The 17,636-nt window shown below is 34.4% G+C and overlaps 2 protein-coding genes across 38 annotated transcripts in view; one reads left to right on the plus strand and one right to left on the minus strand.

The window, feature by feature from the left end:
• Positions 1-1,122: 1,122 nt before the first annotated feature.
• Positions 1,123-10,065, minus strand: pfdn4 (prefoldin subunit 4). Of its 3 annotated transcripts, none has more exons than NM_001386509.1 (4): positions 9,773-10,065; positions 7,710-7,817; positions 7,494-7,634; positions 1,123-1,810 (listed from the first exon to the last, which is right to left on the minus strand). In NM_001386509.1, the coding sequence occupies exons 1-4, from the start codon at positions 9,797-9,799 to the stop codon at positions 1,679-1,681; spliced, it is 408 nt and encodes a 135-aa protein (NP_001373438.1). In that variant the 5' UTR covers positions 9,800-10,065; the 3' UTR covers positions 1,123-1,678. The 3 variants fall into 3 exon arrangements, 2 of the variants coding, with proteins under 2 accessions (NP_001373438.1, XP_087162268.1); XR_015522954.1 differs by having other exon boundaries at positions 1,449-2,044; positions 4,432-7,634; positions 9,773-9,806; XM_087306142.1 differs by having other exon boundaries at positions 1,449-1,810; positions 9,568-9,806.
• Positions 9,769-17,636, plus strand: part of bcas1 (brain enriched myelin associated protein 1) — a 49,813-nt gene continuing 41,945 nt past the window's right edge. For 21 of the 35 annotated variants that reach the window (XM_087305735.1, XM_087305757.1, XM_087305738.1 and 18 more), the window contains exons 1-2: positions 9,786-9,905; positions 13,063-13,121. In XM_087305735.1, coding sequence (XP_087161861.1) covers position 13,121 — 1 coding nt within the window. In that variant the 5' untranslated portion in view covers positions 9,786-9,905; positions 13,063-13,120. 35 annotated transcript variants of the gene reach the window in all.

A 17,636-nucleotide genomic window follows, 5' to 3' on the forward strand; every position in this document is an offset into this window, starting at 1 on the left:
CTTTTTTCTGTTAAACACTAAAGAAGACAATTTGATGAATGCTGATAGCTGGCACCCACTGACTTCCATAATAATTAGTTTTACTTCTATGGAAGTCGGTGGATGCCAGCAATCAGCATTCTTCAAAATATCTTCTTTAGTGTTCAACAAAAAAAAAAAATTTAGTTTTGAACAGATAAGAGACTGATTGATAAGGTCATTTTAATTTTGATGTGAACTATCCCTTCTCATATTAATGTGGCGATGTCATTGGCCCATGAACATTTCCGGCTTGTTATCAAACTATTTCAGAACTGTAAAGTAAGGCAACTCAATCATACCATAATGTTAAAACAGCTATCATAATATTATTTATTAATATGTGTCTCTTTTTGGATTATCAGAAGCTTTAGAAATGAAAAATGTAAAACAGGAAATACATTGGGACCATTGTTTTTGTTTACACCCCTCATTGTTTACAATAGTAAATTAAAGGATTAATCGCCACCTCTGAAAATGTAAACTTAAAAAATAAATTCTTAGACATTTATTTTATGAGGTCTTTTTAACTTTATTTATTTATTTGCTTTATTAGCTAAATCAAGTAGGATTAGAACCTGCAACCAGTGCTTAATTTGAGCCGGATCCTGTTCCGGAAAATTCCCTTCCAGTAATATTTTGAGTCATCCGGCATTAACATGTGCTTAGTGAATACCTGCATCTGTGTGTGTGAGAGATTGTGAATGAGTGCCAGTGAAAAACACAAAGCAACGCTGTGTGGATTGTGTACACCCACACACATAAAGGTCGTCACCAAGCCAAAGTTAAAGCAGAAGGCATGTTTTACTATTGGCCCTCAACAATATTTTTGACCAGTCAGCTTTCTTGCATTTACAGTCACTCTCATTGGTTGATGATTACTGTTTTAAAAATAAATAATGGGATAGTGGCCTACCTAAATTATATTTGTATTTTCAAAATGGCAAAGAGGAAGTATGTTTTTAAAACAGTAAATCTAATAATGAGCCTGATTAAAAAAAGATCTCTGGAAGATGGAACTGCATCCCTGGATCAGGATAGCGGGAGACAGAAGCAAAGCAATCAAGTCAGGCAAAAAACAGGATGGAAGAGGTAACCGTGGGCTGTTCTTGAAGATTAGACGGTGAGTATTTTAATTTTTTTTTCCACTTGTCACATAATAGTGAAGTGAAATGAAAGTCAGTGGTATTAGTAAACTGATCACCATTGGTGCTATCACCGTTTAGTGATGTCATGTTCCTGGAAACCTGAAATTGTGGTGGGTGCCGGTCACAGTAACTTTTATATCCTGGTATTGTTCTGGAAATTGTTCATTTACAAATTAAGCACTGCATGCATCCTTTGCTATTTGCTCAAAACACTATAACTGTGCCAACAAGAAACATTCACCTCAATACTGAACCCAAATTGAAGGAACTCATAAAAAAAAATGTTTCTTCTTTTTTTTATTTTGACATCAGTGCCTTTCAATTCTCTCATTCTGGACATTTCATTCGTCCCCCAAAAACCACCTGGATGCAACACCTCAAGAACTTGATTAAACGTAACAAGATGTGAAACTGAACAGACATCACTGGAGTAAACCGGACAAGATTTGTAGAAATGTCCTGTCCTGTTAGAGATGGACAGTCTATGAGGTCAAGTCCACCAGCTAAAGGTTTCAGCTCTCGTCCGCCTCTAAGTTGATGTTGTTTCCAAACTTGGCGTATAATTGAACCTTTAAATCTCCCAGGACCCCCTGTATGGATGAGACGCGACCTTCCAGAGCCTTGATCTCTTCCTGCAGAGCTTCCTGTGGATAACAGGAGATCAGCAAACAGGGTTCAAAGCAGACATTGGGCTAGTATAAATTGAAAAAAGAATTGTTTCTGCAAAGCAAAGACAAGTAGAGGCCATTTATCTGGAAACTTGTTTATTTACTTATCCGGAAAGTATTCATAGCGCTTCACTTTTTCCACATTTTTTATGTTACAGCCTAGAGCTGCACAATTAATCGAAAAAAGATTGTGAAAAAAGATTCGACCCCCTAGACCAGTGGTTCTCAAACTTTTTTCACCAAGTACCACCTTAGAAAAAAATCGTCTCTCCAAGTACCACCTTACGACGCTATTTTTTTAACCAGTATTAAAAAATAGCGTCGTAGGCCTAATTAAGCAGCTACAGGTGTGCACAGTTTAAAAACGATGCAGATTACTTCCTATTATTAAGAATATGTATTATTGTCAGTCACTTTAAACATTTTAAATAGTCTGAACATTAACTGTGCTTGCAGATAAAAAAAAAGTTTTAGTTAAAATGTGCTTTTAAAAATTCATTAAAAAATGGCGCTGTTCTTAAAAAGTAAAAAGAAAACTGCTGTACTTAAATCTGAAGTATTCATAGTAGCCTATTCATCAAAAGCTGGAAATGCTGCTTGGACCTTATAAATATAGGCTATATGTCATATTGCTACACTTTCAGACAAATCTTGAAATATATGTTAAATGTATATGACAGGGTTCATACAGGCACAGCCTAATGAAAATGAATTCCAGAACCTTCTTTTTTTTCAAGACTGACATGCTATGTATTGAAGACCTGAAATGTATTCTGTATGCAACCCATAAAATATTGCATAGGAATAGATACAAATAAAAAACATTAAAAATAATATTTATTAATCATATATTAATAATATAATAAACCTGCACTAAATGCTTGTGAAATCTTTTTTGTACTCAAGTAAAAATACTATTGCACTGCTAAAATAACAACATTTTTAGTAAATAATGCTAATATTTGGTAAAAGTACAAAGTACTCTTTTAAAAAGTACTAGTTGGTTACTTTTGAATAAAAAATCAGATTTTCATTATGAAATCACTTTTTTTAAGTGTAAACCTGATTTAATGGTTTGATTGCTTAAATCCCAAAGCTACGTGTATAGGAATATGCACTAACAAAGGAAGTATGGTCGATTTTTCCTTTCATGACAATTAATCTTTTTCAATAGCACTGGTAAAACTACCAAATAATCTTTAAGGCCATAGAGACACTTTTTGCCCATTTTTTAAAAAATATATTTTTAAGCTTTGAAAGGTTAAAGTATATGGTAAAAAGATTTTTATTTAGCCTTTTATTTACATATTTTACACTATTTTTCTTTACAATATGGCAAATTTGTTTCTTCAATAGCTGTACATCACATGTAGATTTTATTTTACACTTGATCTTAATCTAAAATAGAAACGTAAAAAAAATACAAGTACACTGTCAGTAAAAAATAAAACAAATGACTTTATTTTACTTGAGGTATTTGAAATGTGACAACAATACATTTATCAAAGCAGTGCTTTAAGAGTCTTATTGTAAATTTTGATAAATAAACAATAAGTAACAATGGATTGCTTTGATCTGTAATGCTTTAGGACAGATCAGAATACAGCTAAATGTATAAATCACACATATACCTCATCCAGAAACATTTCCAGCATAATTCTTTTGTCGTAAAGAAACAAAAAAGCTCCACCTTTGCTAAAGTTTCACTTGACAACACAGCCAAATAAGAAGACCATTAGCATTGTTATCGATCATGCATCAATCTATTTCTAAATACTTCATAACTTTAAATACTTTTGACTAAATTTAGTCAAGGAGCAAAGATAAATAATGTCTACTTTAATAGTGGAAAGATCGCGATTGTATTCAATCTGAGCACACAGGCGATCATGAGAGGACTTGCAGTTCATTTGAAAAAAAGCCTATTTAAGAGCTCGCATATCTGTTTTAGTGATTTGCGTACATGAATGGGCTCTCGTGTTAAAATAAAGCACTCGCCACGTTTGCAGAAATAAGTAATTGCGCAATACCTCCATTCCCGCGCCGCCATTCAGAATGTATTTAGAGGAGTGACAGGTCAGAGGCGAGTCGACTGGCTGTCGGAGAGCGAAACGTGTTTGTTGATCATCAAAAAGGCAGGAAATATGTCCGCGGTTTAATTACTCTGCTAGACATATCTATAGTGAAAACATCCGAGAAGCATTATTCCAACAAAACATTTGTTTTTAAGTAGTTTTTTCTGTCTCTGCAACACAGAAAGCATTTGTCCCGCCCTTACGTTTCACGCAACTAGACAAGGTCGACTGTGATTGGCTACTTTTCATGTCAGTCAAATCACGCTTCAGAATCTATTCTTAAACTTCGGAAACTGATTTATAGCAGCTTATGACACAATGCACTAAAATAAACACTCTAAGCACAGCGCTGTGATCGTACACTTCACAAAACAGCCAATGCTGATCACATCGATGTTATATTACACATTTGAGGATTAAAAGTGTTAATTGTTTCTTTCATTATTCAGCGATTCCTCCGCGTACCACTAGGAGGAAGCCCGCGTACCACTAGTGGTACGCGTACCACAGTTTGAGAACCACTGCCCTAGACGATCTTAATCCTACGATTCTGCCAATCATGTTTTCAAGTTCAGGAGAGAAGCAAAGGCGGCTGTACGAGTCTTTTCATTGTTACACACACGTTGCTCAGCGACATGGACACCTCCAAATGATGTTAAAAGAGTCACATACTGTATATATAAGGTATAATTCACCTAATAATGTCATTTTTGTCTTCATATAATGCTGTAATCGGGCCAGGAAATCACACGTGACGTGAGCTGCTGACTGTGCGGGGGCACACGCCCTACTTAATGATAGACGCGTGCGCGTCTACTTTAGTGAACAGAATATGCTTTTGCTGTGAGTAACAGGTAATAAAGTTGTAAATAATATTCAGCTTGTGGCACAGAGTGATCGCTTGAGAGCCGCGAGCGAAGTATGAACAGCACTTAGCAGTAAAAATTAAACTGAAAGCGTGCACATCATTAAAATGATCATATCGCATTTTAGAGTTATGACTGCGGCAAGCATTTGATGTTTTTTTCTTTCATAGTGAACACAGTTGTGCATGAAAATAAATGTTTACAGTGTCAGTAAAACTACTCTAGCCTATATAATGTTGATTTTACCAGTGAATTAAATGGTCTAATACTGTTCTCAATGACAGATTGCAGACATAGGCCTATATCTTAAACATAACTCAACATCAGAATTATTATAAGTAGAATATAATTATTTATAGAAACCAGTAGAACTACACATAATATTAGTATTGTTGTTTTACCATATGTTTGAGAAAAAACAATAATCTCATATTAAGCTTTATTTTACATCTACAGAATCGTGAGAGAATCGTGATCTTTATTTTAAGCAAAAAATAAAAATAAATCAAATAAATTTGTACGGTCAAAACAGGGAAAATTTTATATTGACCTATTACCATATATTTATTCATTCATTTTTCTTCAACTTGGTCTCTGATTTATCAGGGGTTAACACAGCGGAATGAACCACCGCCTGTTGCTATTTTTACAGCCAACTTATCCAGCAAGTTTTTATGCAGCGGATGCCCTTCCAACCGCAACCCATCTCTGGGAAAGGTGAATTAGCCTACCCAATTCACCTGTACCGCATGTCTTTTGACTGTGGGGGAAACCGGAGCACCCGGAGGAAACCCAAGCGAAGGCAGGGAGAACATGCAAACTCCACAAAAAAACGCCAACTGAGCCGAGGTTCGAACCAGCGACCTTCTTGCTGTGAGGCGACAGCACTACCTACTGCGCCACTGCCTCGCCCCCGTTATGATATTACAGATGGCCAAAAGTGTCTGGAAAGCACACTATTTAAAAAGTAGCTCAGTAGTGAGAGCAGTAGAACCCTTACTAAAAGTGAATGTATGCCAGAATAACATTGTTTTATTTATGTATCAATGATTATGGCTCATATGATGATTTAAAGTGGTTGAATAAAGTCAACACCTAAGGTAAATATGTTTACTTAGTTTACCTGCAGCAACGCACATTCTTTCATCAAGTTTTGTTCATACCCCACGTTTAAAATAATTTGAATGCATTCAATCACATGAGTGTTTACACCAGGGCTATTCAATTAGTTTGTCATGGGGGCCGGATCATGAAAAGTTTCCCAAACGAAGGGCCGGAGAAATATAACTTGCCATATGAGTGATGACACAAAAGCATATAAGAGCCCATATTTTTGCTCCTCAAGACACTCATGTTGGCTTTTTCTACATTAAAATGTTAATATATTGTATTTTGAAACTACATAATATCAGTGCATTGTACAATAGACTTACTTTTTTTTAATTTTTTTTTTACAAACACTCAAATGTTGTATTTCAGAGCACAAGGAGAGCAGTGCATTGCTGAAGTAGGCGTCTTGTACATTCAGACACATTCATATGTTATGTTTTGACCTGCATAACAATTAGGGATGCAACAATTATAGATTTTGGTTGTACAATTATATAGTCTGAAGAATAATCATGGTTTCACTGTTATCACGTCTAATGTAAATTCAAACTTTATATTAGGTAGGTAGCTATTTAGATTAACTGTTGTTGCCATCTGCATTCAAGCATACATAATCATTTTAATAATAATTCGTCTAACATATCTTTTGTTGATATTGCACTGAAAAGAACAAACAACTCCCACCGTGAGATGTTTTCTACAGCGTGTGCCCAGAAAGACGCAAGCACGGCGCTCCACTGGCGCCCGCATATTGTCATATATTCTTACATTAGAAATAACAAACTTGCAAGCGGAAAACACGTGATATAGGAACAGCCACTGCCATAGTTAATCCTGTGTGCGTGCGTGTTAGCCTCGGTGTACTTCAAACTAGCGCACAGGCAACTTGGCATTTTGCAGCGGTTTCGTTTCGTTCAGTGCAACAGAAATGCGGCTTAGAGAAGACTTTACGATTAATAAAATGTGACGAATTAAAGCGCAGTTAATAGTGAAATCGGCTAATCGTTGCATCCCTATTAACGATATCAGTACATTGTACAAATAGCCTTTTCTATAAACATGTTTTCGGCTGCTCGCACCACTCGCTTATGATGACTCAAGCTCTGTGCAGAATTAAATTGCAGCTCGTGCTGTTATTAAACACACGCAGGCCACTTCATAACCATAGCGACTGTTTGTCGACTGAACTAAATTTATTTTTGATGTCTTGGTCACACTGTTTGGAGGGCCGGAACAAAGTGCCTCGGGGGCCGTATTCGGGTCACAGGCCGCCAATTGAATAGCCCTGGTTTACACTATAAAAGTAATCCAATCGAATGTTTTCCTCTAACTCTGAAGGTGCTCAAAAGTGAACAAGCTCAAGCTCTGTTTACATCTGTATTTACCATTGTCCACTTATAATCGTACTAACGCATTTTAACGAATGTAAACAAAGCGCCTGTGTTTAAACCTAACAATTTATTGTAACTTTTTTGACCTAGATTTGCAACTTTTTTTTTCAAGTCAAAAGCGTTTTAAATTTTTGTAATGGCCCACAATGACATTCCACAGTTTTTCCTGTATATTGTATTGAGTGCCCTATAAAGTGTGTAAAAAAAATAAAGTCACCTTTGCTGCCTCCAGCATCTCCTGCGTCTCTTCTTGCGAGTGACTGATAAACACGTCTCCAATCTGATACGGGATCAGCATCGAATCATCCTCACACATCATGAGGTCATCACTGGCATCCTCTAAGTTCTGTAAAGATTTCTACGCACAATAAAGATTATGCGTCAGTAAAATGCAGCTTATATCCTGTATAAATCAAAAGCATCACAATATTACCTTTTTGGCCTCGATTTCATCTTTCAGTTCAGACATCCGATTTGTGTTCCTGGCAAACTTGTTTATCTTTTGCTGGTCCTCAAATGTTACATTGACATCCTCTGCTGCCTGTTCAGAATCAGAATCAGAGCTTTATTGCCAGGTATGTTCATACATGCGAGGAGTTTATTTTCGTGACAGAAGCTTTTACAGTGCAACAGAATGAGAGAGACAGGACAAAAAACAGATAATAAATATATTTTAAAAATAGAAGTAAACTCAAGTTATGATTCAAGCAGTAGTTTTGATTAAACATTGTGCATTACTTATTATGGTTTGATTTAATTTAAATTAATTCTGGTGTTATTGCATGATGACGTAGTAAAATCTCTGTTAAATGTCAATGTACGATCTTTGGCCCCACATATTACCCAGTGTGCAAGAAGTCTCGGTGTTATGTTTGATGAAAATTTTAAATTAAAGAAAATTTAAGAATTAAAAAGAGATCAGTCCTGTCGTAAAAACCTGATTTTACCACCTTAACAACTGTCTAAAATGAAGCCATTATTATCTCAGAGAAATTTTCAAACAATGATCCATGCCTTCATAACACTGGATTACTGTAACTCACTCTATTTTGGTATTTCTCAGTCTTCTCTCTCTTGTCTGCAGCTGGTACAAAATGCAGCTGCTAGACTAATCTCTGGCACCCGCAAGTATGAGTCGGTAACTCCGATTTTAGCTGCACTTCACTAGTTACCCATTAAATACAGAATTGATTTTAAAATTTTATTATTTGTTTACAAAGCTGTCAATAGTCTTGCTCCTCAGTACCTTACAGACTTGCTCCATCCGTATACCTCCTCTCGATCATTGAGATCTTATGATCTCAATTAACTTACGTAACCAGAACATGCCTTAAAAAACAAGGTGATTGAACATTTGCAGTTGCTGGTTCTAAACTCTGGAACACCCCACCAATTCACATTAGACTTTCCCCCTCTATTTCTGTGTTTAAGTCTGTTTTGAACACCTATTTTCTCTCGCTTTAATACTCCTTGATCAATGTTTTATTGTTTTATTTTCTAAATGCTTCTTTTATATTCTGATTTCGTCTCTGTGTTTAGTACTCCTATGTACAGCCCTTGGGTCCACCTTGGTTGTTTTTAAATGTGCTTTATAAAGATGCGAACATTAAAAATGACAGGATACTCAAAAATGCTTTTCAAAAATGTAGTTGCTATGTTAACCAACACAGGCATCAGAAATCTTCATTTAAATAGGAATTCATGTCATTGTTTTGACTCCTTTACACATTTTTATAAGCGTTTCACAAGCTCTCAAATTATGAAGTTACCATCACATGGACACACACAAACACTCAGCATTGTTTTGGATGTTCGGTAAGCTCTGTCAAAAAATATGCCTTGCTAAATATGCATATTATTTGCATTTCTTTGTATCTTTAGATTTACTTTTAAAATTTTACAATATAAATGCTAAGCAAATCATAAATCTTTGATTTGAATCCTGTCATCTTGACTCTTTGTGGTTTAGACTCGATGTGATTTACACAAATATAAGTTTGCTTAGCATTTTATACATTTAAAAAAAGCTTTTTTATGTAAACTAAACTCTATATAAAAGAACAAAATAAACAACCCAATATACAAGTTGTTAATCTGGTCAATCTATAAGAAATATTTAAGAATGACAATACAATTATGTGATTTAAAACCACCTAAATTTAAATGTAGATAGATAGATAGATAGATAGATAGATAGATAGATAGATAGATAGATAGATAGATAGATAGATAGATAGATAGATAGATAGATAGATTGGTGCAGAACGATGAACGTAAATGTAAATAATTACAATAAAACTCATTAACAGACAGGCACGAATAATATGACGTTAGCCATCCAAGCCGGTGAAAATAAACAATAAACCGTCCTCAGTTTCCCTCAGCTGTCTCTTTCGTTTAATATTTTAGATATTTCAGCATCACCAACGCGTTTCTCAGGGATGAGCAACAAAACAACGTGAATGTAGACAGAAAGCCGATAATGGGAACACATACCACTCCTTTCTTCATGGTGGCTGCCATCTTGAACGGGAAGCGAGCTGCGTGCACGCGCCTGAACGGCGTCTGAATGGAGCACGTGGATGTTTGAGTGTTTGTTGCGTGTTTCGGTTGCTGCTTCGAAAATATGGTACGTTTGACAAAGAAATTATGAAGTTTTATGTTTGAATCTAAATTACTGGCTTAACTAAATGCGTTTTGAAGTCGGTTTTCTTAAAATTATCCGCTGTTGCAAGGATTTTGGGCTGCAGCCATACAGACTTGAGGATTTTAGTTAGCAACACTTACTGACATCTTCTGGACAACCGTAGATTTACTCCCACACAAACATACTTTTGATGATTTAAATGTCGAATTCGCATGTTATATCATATATATGGGTGTTTACATTGGAAATGGAAGTGTAAAATGCGTTTTTTCCTTATTTTGTTTCGTTTTCTATTAAATATATAATATTAACATTAAAGTATGTTTAATATAGATAACGTTAGCTGTTTACTTAAGAAACAACGTTGTCTTGGCAATAAGTCTTTGAGAAGCTTTTCTTGGAAGAAAAATCTAAATGAAGCGAGTTTTTAGTTAAAAGCAAAAATAACTAATAGTTGTCTCTAAAGCAATGGATGGCCAAACTTTTCGTATAAAGGGCCAAAAATCAAATACCGTCACGCGCCATGAATATGTATGAACAAATATACCAAACTATATTACATTTAAATTGACTTGGATAATTAATTTCCTAATTCATTTTATAATATTTTAAAATAAATAGAAAACATCACTTTAAATCCTATTAACTAATGCAGAATAACATTTTAATTGATAATTTATTGCAATAAAAATTAACAATCTCTTTAGAAGTTCAATGCTGAATACTCTAGTCACTAGTCTTTGACTTGATTTGCTCACCTAAGTCTCTACATTATCAGATGACAATGTGTACATTTAAACAAAATCTGATTTAATTTACACAATTTAATTGAAACACTTAATTTCAATTAGCTTTTAACAATAAAAACTAGCAAAGGGCTACATTAAATTTAAACTGACAACCTCAAAACCATCCCCATCATTCTCCATCTCTTCTCAGATGGGATGACGGGACAAATCAAAGCTTAACATGTTCTAACTTTGGCCCACATTCCCTAGTTTTTGCATCTCTGCTATAAAGTAAATAATTATCCTAATTCTTATTTGAAATAACTATAATTTTAAAGGCTAGGTTATTTTTTGAAACTTAAACTCACAAAATTTTTAAACAGTACACGGCCAACTTAATAACAAACTATGCAATTGAGGAATATTTAATAGCCTATTTATAAAGGAATTATGAGAAATCATGGGTTGAATTAAAATGTACTTTTTTGTCCCTTTATATCTAGATTTATCCATGTCTAAGAACAAATAAATTTTTATACAGTTGAGATCAGAATTATTAGCCCCCCTTTGATTTTTTTTTATTTTTATTTTTTTTTTATTTTCCAAATGATGTTTAACAGAGCAAAGAAATTTTCACAGTATGTCTGATAATATTTTTTCTTCTGGAGAAAGTCTTATTTGTTTTATTTTGACTAGAATAAAAGCAGTTTTAAGTTTTTAAGCACCATTTTAAGGATACAATTATTATCCCCTTTTGGTTATTTTTTCCGATAGTCTACACAGAACAAACCATCATTTTACAATAGCCTAGCCATCATTTGCCTAATTGCCCTAGCCTGCTTAGTTAACCTAATTAACCTAGTTAAGCCTTTAAATGTTACTTTCGGTCATCTAATCAGAGACTATTATGCATCCCTAAGTAGAGGCTGAAATGCAGAGGTGACCGTGCCTTCACAATAGCTGGTCCTAGGTTGTCGAATGCTCTGCCCCTCTGTATCAGATCTGTTTCATCCCTGTTTTTAAATCTAGGTGAAAATTGTCTATTTTAGCTATAATGTTATATATATATATATATATATATATATATATATATATATATATATATATATATATATATATATATATAATATTTATATATATATATATATATATATATATATATATATATATAATATTTATTTTTATATATATATATATATATATATATATATATATATATATATATATATATATATATATATATAAAAATAAATATTATATATATATATATATATATATATATATATATATATATATATATATATATAATATTTATTTTTATATATATATATATATATATATATATATATATATATATATATACAACAGTTCTGTCTGGTTCTCAAATCTGATTGGCTGATAGTTATATATAACTGGTTCTCTGGTTCTCAAATCTGATTGGCTGATAGTTATATATATATATATAAAAATCTGATTGGCTGATATTTATATATATATTTATATATTTATTTGTTTTTTCTCTGTTTTGATTTGTAATGTGCAGCACATTGGTCAACATCTGGTTGTGTCAAATAGTGCTTTATAAATAAAATTAACATTGACATATAAGCTAGAAGTGTCTTGAAAAATATCTAGTAAAAGATCAAATAAATCAGTTATTAGAAATTAGTTATTAAAACTATTCTGATTAGAAATGTGCTCAAAAAATCTGCTCTCCTTTAAACAGAAATTGGGAAAAAAATAAACGGGCTAATAATTCAGGGGGTTTAATAATTCTGACTTTAACTATATATGAGCATTTTTTGCAAACTTCTGTGTCTATGTTCAGTAAATTTATTTTGATGGCAAAAAAAATACAAATAATTTTAGTATATATAATAATTTTATACATATATACACAGACACACACACATACATGTTTATATATATATATAAAACAATATATAATTAAAAAAGTTTGATGACCTATCAAATACGGAAAGCATATAGAGTTATTTCCCCCTATAATATATTTACATATAAAGTGTGCATTTTTTTTACATATAGATTTATATTATTTGTAACCCAACCAACAGTTTGAGTCCAGATACTTTATCTATAAACTTATTAATGTTAAACCAGGCCTTCGTGTCTACATTCTAGACATTCACAGTGCCAAAAACTGTCAGTTGCTGAAGAAACCCATATATTTCCATTTATATGTTGAACTTGCCCATAGGTATTAAAATGTGAAAATGCTAAATCTTTGTTTTTTGTTGCAATTTTGAATAATGGTATATATGCTTTTTAAATGTCATCCAATTTAGCAATTCAGATTTTTTTTTTGGACTTTGCTAAGCAGGAAAAGTGATATTTCTCAAAATATAAATTGTAAGAAATGCATAACAGAAAACAGAATTTTCATTTTCCAGGTGAACTATCTCTTTCATCTCCACAACGGGCATGTGACCAGAAGTCCAAAGTTCTTCTAGTAAGTAAAACAGTCAAACCAGAGGATGCAAGCTGTTGAATATTTAGATAACATAATGACAGTGGACACAACCTGACTGAACAAACTCACTGTGGTTGCTATTGAAGTTTCTTAAACAACCTCTTAGTAAACACTGTTACGCCCAAAGACAAATATTGAAATAATATATGCAATTGTCCCCTTTTCCCAACATAATGATCGTGTTATTATTAATAATTTATGAGCATTTTAAAAACAACTATCATTAGTTTATAGTTGTACTTTTGAATAGAGACGCTATATAATTATATAGTTCTAAAAAAGTGAAAAATAATAGAATAACTCCACTGCACTTTTAGCTTAAAGGGGAACTATTATGCAAAAATGACTTTTATAAGGGGTCTAAACAGTTGGATGGTAAGAGTGTGTGTAAATAGCCTGCGTCTAATGGTGAATATTAATTAAATCTATTTATTATAATCACGCTACATAAAAACAGTCTGCAGAAATTCTTTAATCGACATGCTCCCTTTGTACTCAATATAAGGTAATGTGTGTTTATATAGCAAATTTATTGTGTATAGACATACACCCAAAGCACTTCACAATCATGAGTGGGGGGTGGGGGGGTCTCTCCACAACACCACCAGTGCCAGCTCACCACACACTATATCTATAGATGGAGTGGAGAGACAGTGACAGAGCTAAATTTGTGAATATGGATGATTGGGAGACCATGATGGGTGATGACCATTGGAGGGAATTTGGCCAGGACACCAGGGTTACACCCTTACTCTTTATGAGAAGTTCCATGGGATTTTTAATGACCACAGAGAGTCAGGACCTCTGTTTCACGTCTCATCGGTAAGACGTGTCATAAGAGTGGGAAAGCCTTGTGACGATCAGCCATGAGTGAGAAGCAGCAGTTTGCCTTTAGTTTTGAATATGCTGCAATGCTAAAACATAGGGTGCTTTCACACCTACACTTTTGTTTCGGAACCTGTCTCGTTTGCCCAGTTAGCGCGGTTCGTTTGGCACATGTGAACAGGGCAATCGCGCTCTGTTCCGCGCTAAAGTAATCGCTCCGAGACCGCCTGAGTGAGGTGGTCTCGGCTCGATTGAAACGAACCCTGGAGCGAACTCCTGACAGCTGAGCGGGACGCTGCAAAATAAACCCTGACACTCTGACCAATGTAAGGAGAGTTTACTCGCACGTGACTTGTTTTAGCTCTTTTGGTTCGATTAGAAACTTTGCAGTGTGAAAGCGAACCGCTCCAAGAGCAAAGAGCAACAATGTAACATTTGTGATCTCTGTTTCGGAACAACTGAATCGATTCACAGGTGTGAAAGCACCCATAGATGTTTGTAGCACCTCCCTCTTTTGAAAAGATCACCATCTCATTTGAATTTAAAGAGACAGTCACTAAAATGGCACAATTTGACTCAAAGGGGCAGTTTCAAAGAGTTCTAAATAATATTTGTGTGTTTTTTGAGCTATGGGCGAGGCAGTGGCGCAGTAGGTACTGCTGTCGCCTCACAGCAAGAAGGTTGCTGGGTCGCTGGTTCAAACCTCGGCTCAGTTGGTGTTTCTGTGTGGAGTTTGCATTTTCTCCCTGCCTTCGCGTGGGTTTCCTCCGGGTGCTCCGGTTTTCCCCCACAGTCCAAAGACATGCGGTACAGGTGAATTGGGTAGGCTAAAATTGTCCGTAGTGTATGAGTGTGTGTGTGGAATTTTCTCAGAGATGGGTTGCGGCTGGAAGGGCATCCGCTGTCTAAAAACTTGCTGGATGAGTTGGATAAGATTAATCCGGGTGACCCCGGATTAATAAAGGGACTAAGCCCACAAGAAAATGAATGAATGTTTTTTGAGCTGATACTACACACTCTAGGTATATCATAGACTGATTTTACATCTTGTAAAAATGGGCACAATAGGTCCTCTTTAATGAAAAAATGAATGAAAAAAACATTTTGCTTTCTTTGGAAAGTTCATGATATGCAAACAAAAACACACACAACAATCTTTAAAAAAAAATGAAACAATTAAAAAAAACAGTTGCAAATCGACAACTCCAAAGCGCCGAAAATATTACGCATTTATTGCTTCTTTTTTTTTTGGTGCAGCGTGTGACATTTCAAGCAGACTTTGCTTTTGCAGAATTCTATGCAATGTCCTTTGTTTTATTTTTTATTAGCATTTTTCTTTCATTGTAAGCATGTTGCAAGAATTCCTTTCATGGTGGCAGATCAAGTTCACCGTGACCACAGAGGAATTTGTTTTTCGCCCCCAGTGTATACATTTACAATGTGACTCTGTGTCCATGAACGGCGCTTACATGACAAAATCTCACCCTCTGCTGTTCTGCTCCTTTGTTCGTTGTCATGCTTTTGTGTCGAATAGGAAAACGCAGAGCACTGTACATATTAGAGCGCCCTGTTTGACATTATTTTATGAGATATTACTGAGTTTATAGTACACTTTGGCAAAGAAAGAGGATTCCTCAGCTCAAACAAACATGTGAATCAAAAGATGCAGTGAGGATGGTCTGAGGAATGGAGAATGAATAAAACAGGGCCTGTGGGAGACAATCTGCATGTGTGATGGCTTGAGCAATGAGAAGGATTATATTATGTTCAACAAGTTGTCTAAAAGGCCAAGTTAACTGGTAATTTATGATAGAAAATCATGACGGGGTGTGGTGAGAATTTAAGTAGGGGATCACAATGACATGCATTTACCATCAGTTATGCTGTGATTACATTAGGATTCATGCAGGAGAACAGTCAGCTTATGTTGCACTCCTTACTATAAAGTTTCTTTATTGGCATTGAAGAGCTTTTGTCATTAGTGGAACTTGATCAAAAGATCCATTAGAACATTAATAAAAACTAATATAAAGGTTTTTAATTTCCATTGATGTTTCATGAAGTCTTTTAACTTTATCAGAGCCTTTCCATTGATCAACAGATTCTTTAAAGTGGAAAATTGGTACACTAATAAACACTAAATATAAAGGTTGTTTATTGGCATTGAAGAATGTTTAGCATCAGTGGGACCATTCCATTGATTATAAGAGACTTTTGAACATTAATAAACACCAAGATAAAGGTCCTTAATTTCCATTGATGGTGGAGTGCAAAATCAAACCTTAAGATCTAAAGCCACTGATAAAAGGCTATTCTAATCAAATGGCAAACAGAATGGGATGCTCAGAAAGCAAACTTTTTGAAATTCAGCCAGAAATAGGAATAACATTTAGAATAGAATTAATTTTTTTACCCTGAAGACACAATGAGATTGTTAATAGAAGATGCCGCATTGGACACACAAGACTCACACATGAACATTTACTTAAAGGAGAAGAACCACCAAAATGTCAATATTGCAAAAGTAACCAAACTGTTAAACATATAATTGTGGAATGCCCCATTTTTAATGCTATCAGACACTTTAAATGAAATATTTTTAAATGTAAATCCTTTTAAAATTGTACTTTTTTTTAAAGTAAACCTTAAAAAACTATTTTAGAGTTTATCTTATAGATTATTATTATTCATTCATTCATTTTCTTGTCGGCTTAGTCCCATTATTAATCCGGGGTCGCCACAGTGGAATGAACCGCCAGCTTATCCAGCACGTTTTTACGCAGCGCATTCCCTTTCAGCCGCAACCCATCACTGCAAAATCCACACACACACACACACACACACACACACACACACACACACACACACACACACTCATACACTACGGACAATTTAGCCTACCCAATTCACCTGTACATGTCTTTGGACTGTGGGGGAAACCTGAGCACCTGGAGGAAACCCACGCGAACGCAGGGAGAACATGCAAACTCCACACAGAAACGCCAACTGAGCCAAGCCAAGGTTTAAACTAGTCACCTTCTTGCTGTGAAGCGACAGCACTACCTACTGCGCCACCCATTATAATAATAATAATAATAATAATAATTATTATTATTATTAATATTATTTGTTTGTTTGTAATTGTAAATGGTTTGTAATTGACATTAATGATTCCATGAAGAACATGAACATCAGTGGAGTCTAAACATTGATAGTAAGAAACTTATTGGTGGAAAAGGTTATTTAGAACAATGGTAAATGCTACACTTTTAAAAATTAAGGTTCTTTATTGGCTATGAATTACATTTATCAGCTGTCAAACATTTCCTTGATCTTCAGATCCTTAAAGTAGAAAAAAAAATCTTTAGAGCCTTACTGAACACTAAGATTAGGGTTCTTAATTCACAATGATGAGTAATTCACAAGAGCCTTTAACATCGGTAGTACCTTTCCATTGATTAACAGATTATTTAGATTGCAAAACGGCTAATAAGCTACACAAGATAAAGACTCTTTATTGGCATTGATGGTTTCACTAAGAATATTGAACCTCGGTGGAGTCTTAGCTTTGTTGAGAAGATTCTTGTTAGTGGGAAAAAACTAAAATAAACAATAAATTAAATTCTGAAAATAAAGGATCTATATCACATTAAAGAATCTTTAACATTA

Source organism: Danio rerio, chromosome 23 (assembly GCF_052040795.2).
Source record: "Danio rerio strain M-AB ecotype USA chromosome 23, GRCz13ab, whole genome shotgun sequence".
Taxonomy (NCBI): domain Eukaryota; kingdom Metazoa; phylum Chordata; class Actinopteri; order Cypriniformes; family Danionidae; genus Danio; species Danio rerio.

Coding starts and splice junctions, on each gene's coding strand:
- pfdn4 (NM_001386509.1), bottom strand. CDS start 9,799: ATGGCAGCCACCATGAAGAAAGGAGTG. Junction 7,818..9,772: donor CCACCATGAAGAAAGGAGTG/GTATGTGTTCCC, acceptor GATTCTGAACAG/GCAGCAGAGGATGTCAATGT. Junction 1,811..7,493: donor AGATGCTGGAGGCAGCAAAG/GTGACTTTATTT, acceptor TGTTATCCACAG/GAAGCTCTGCAGGAAGAGAT.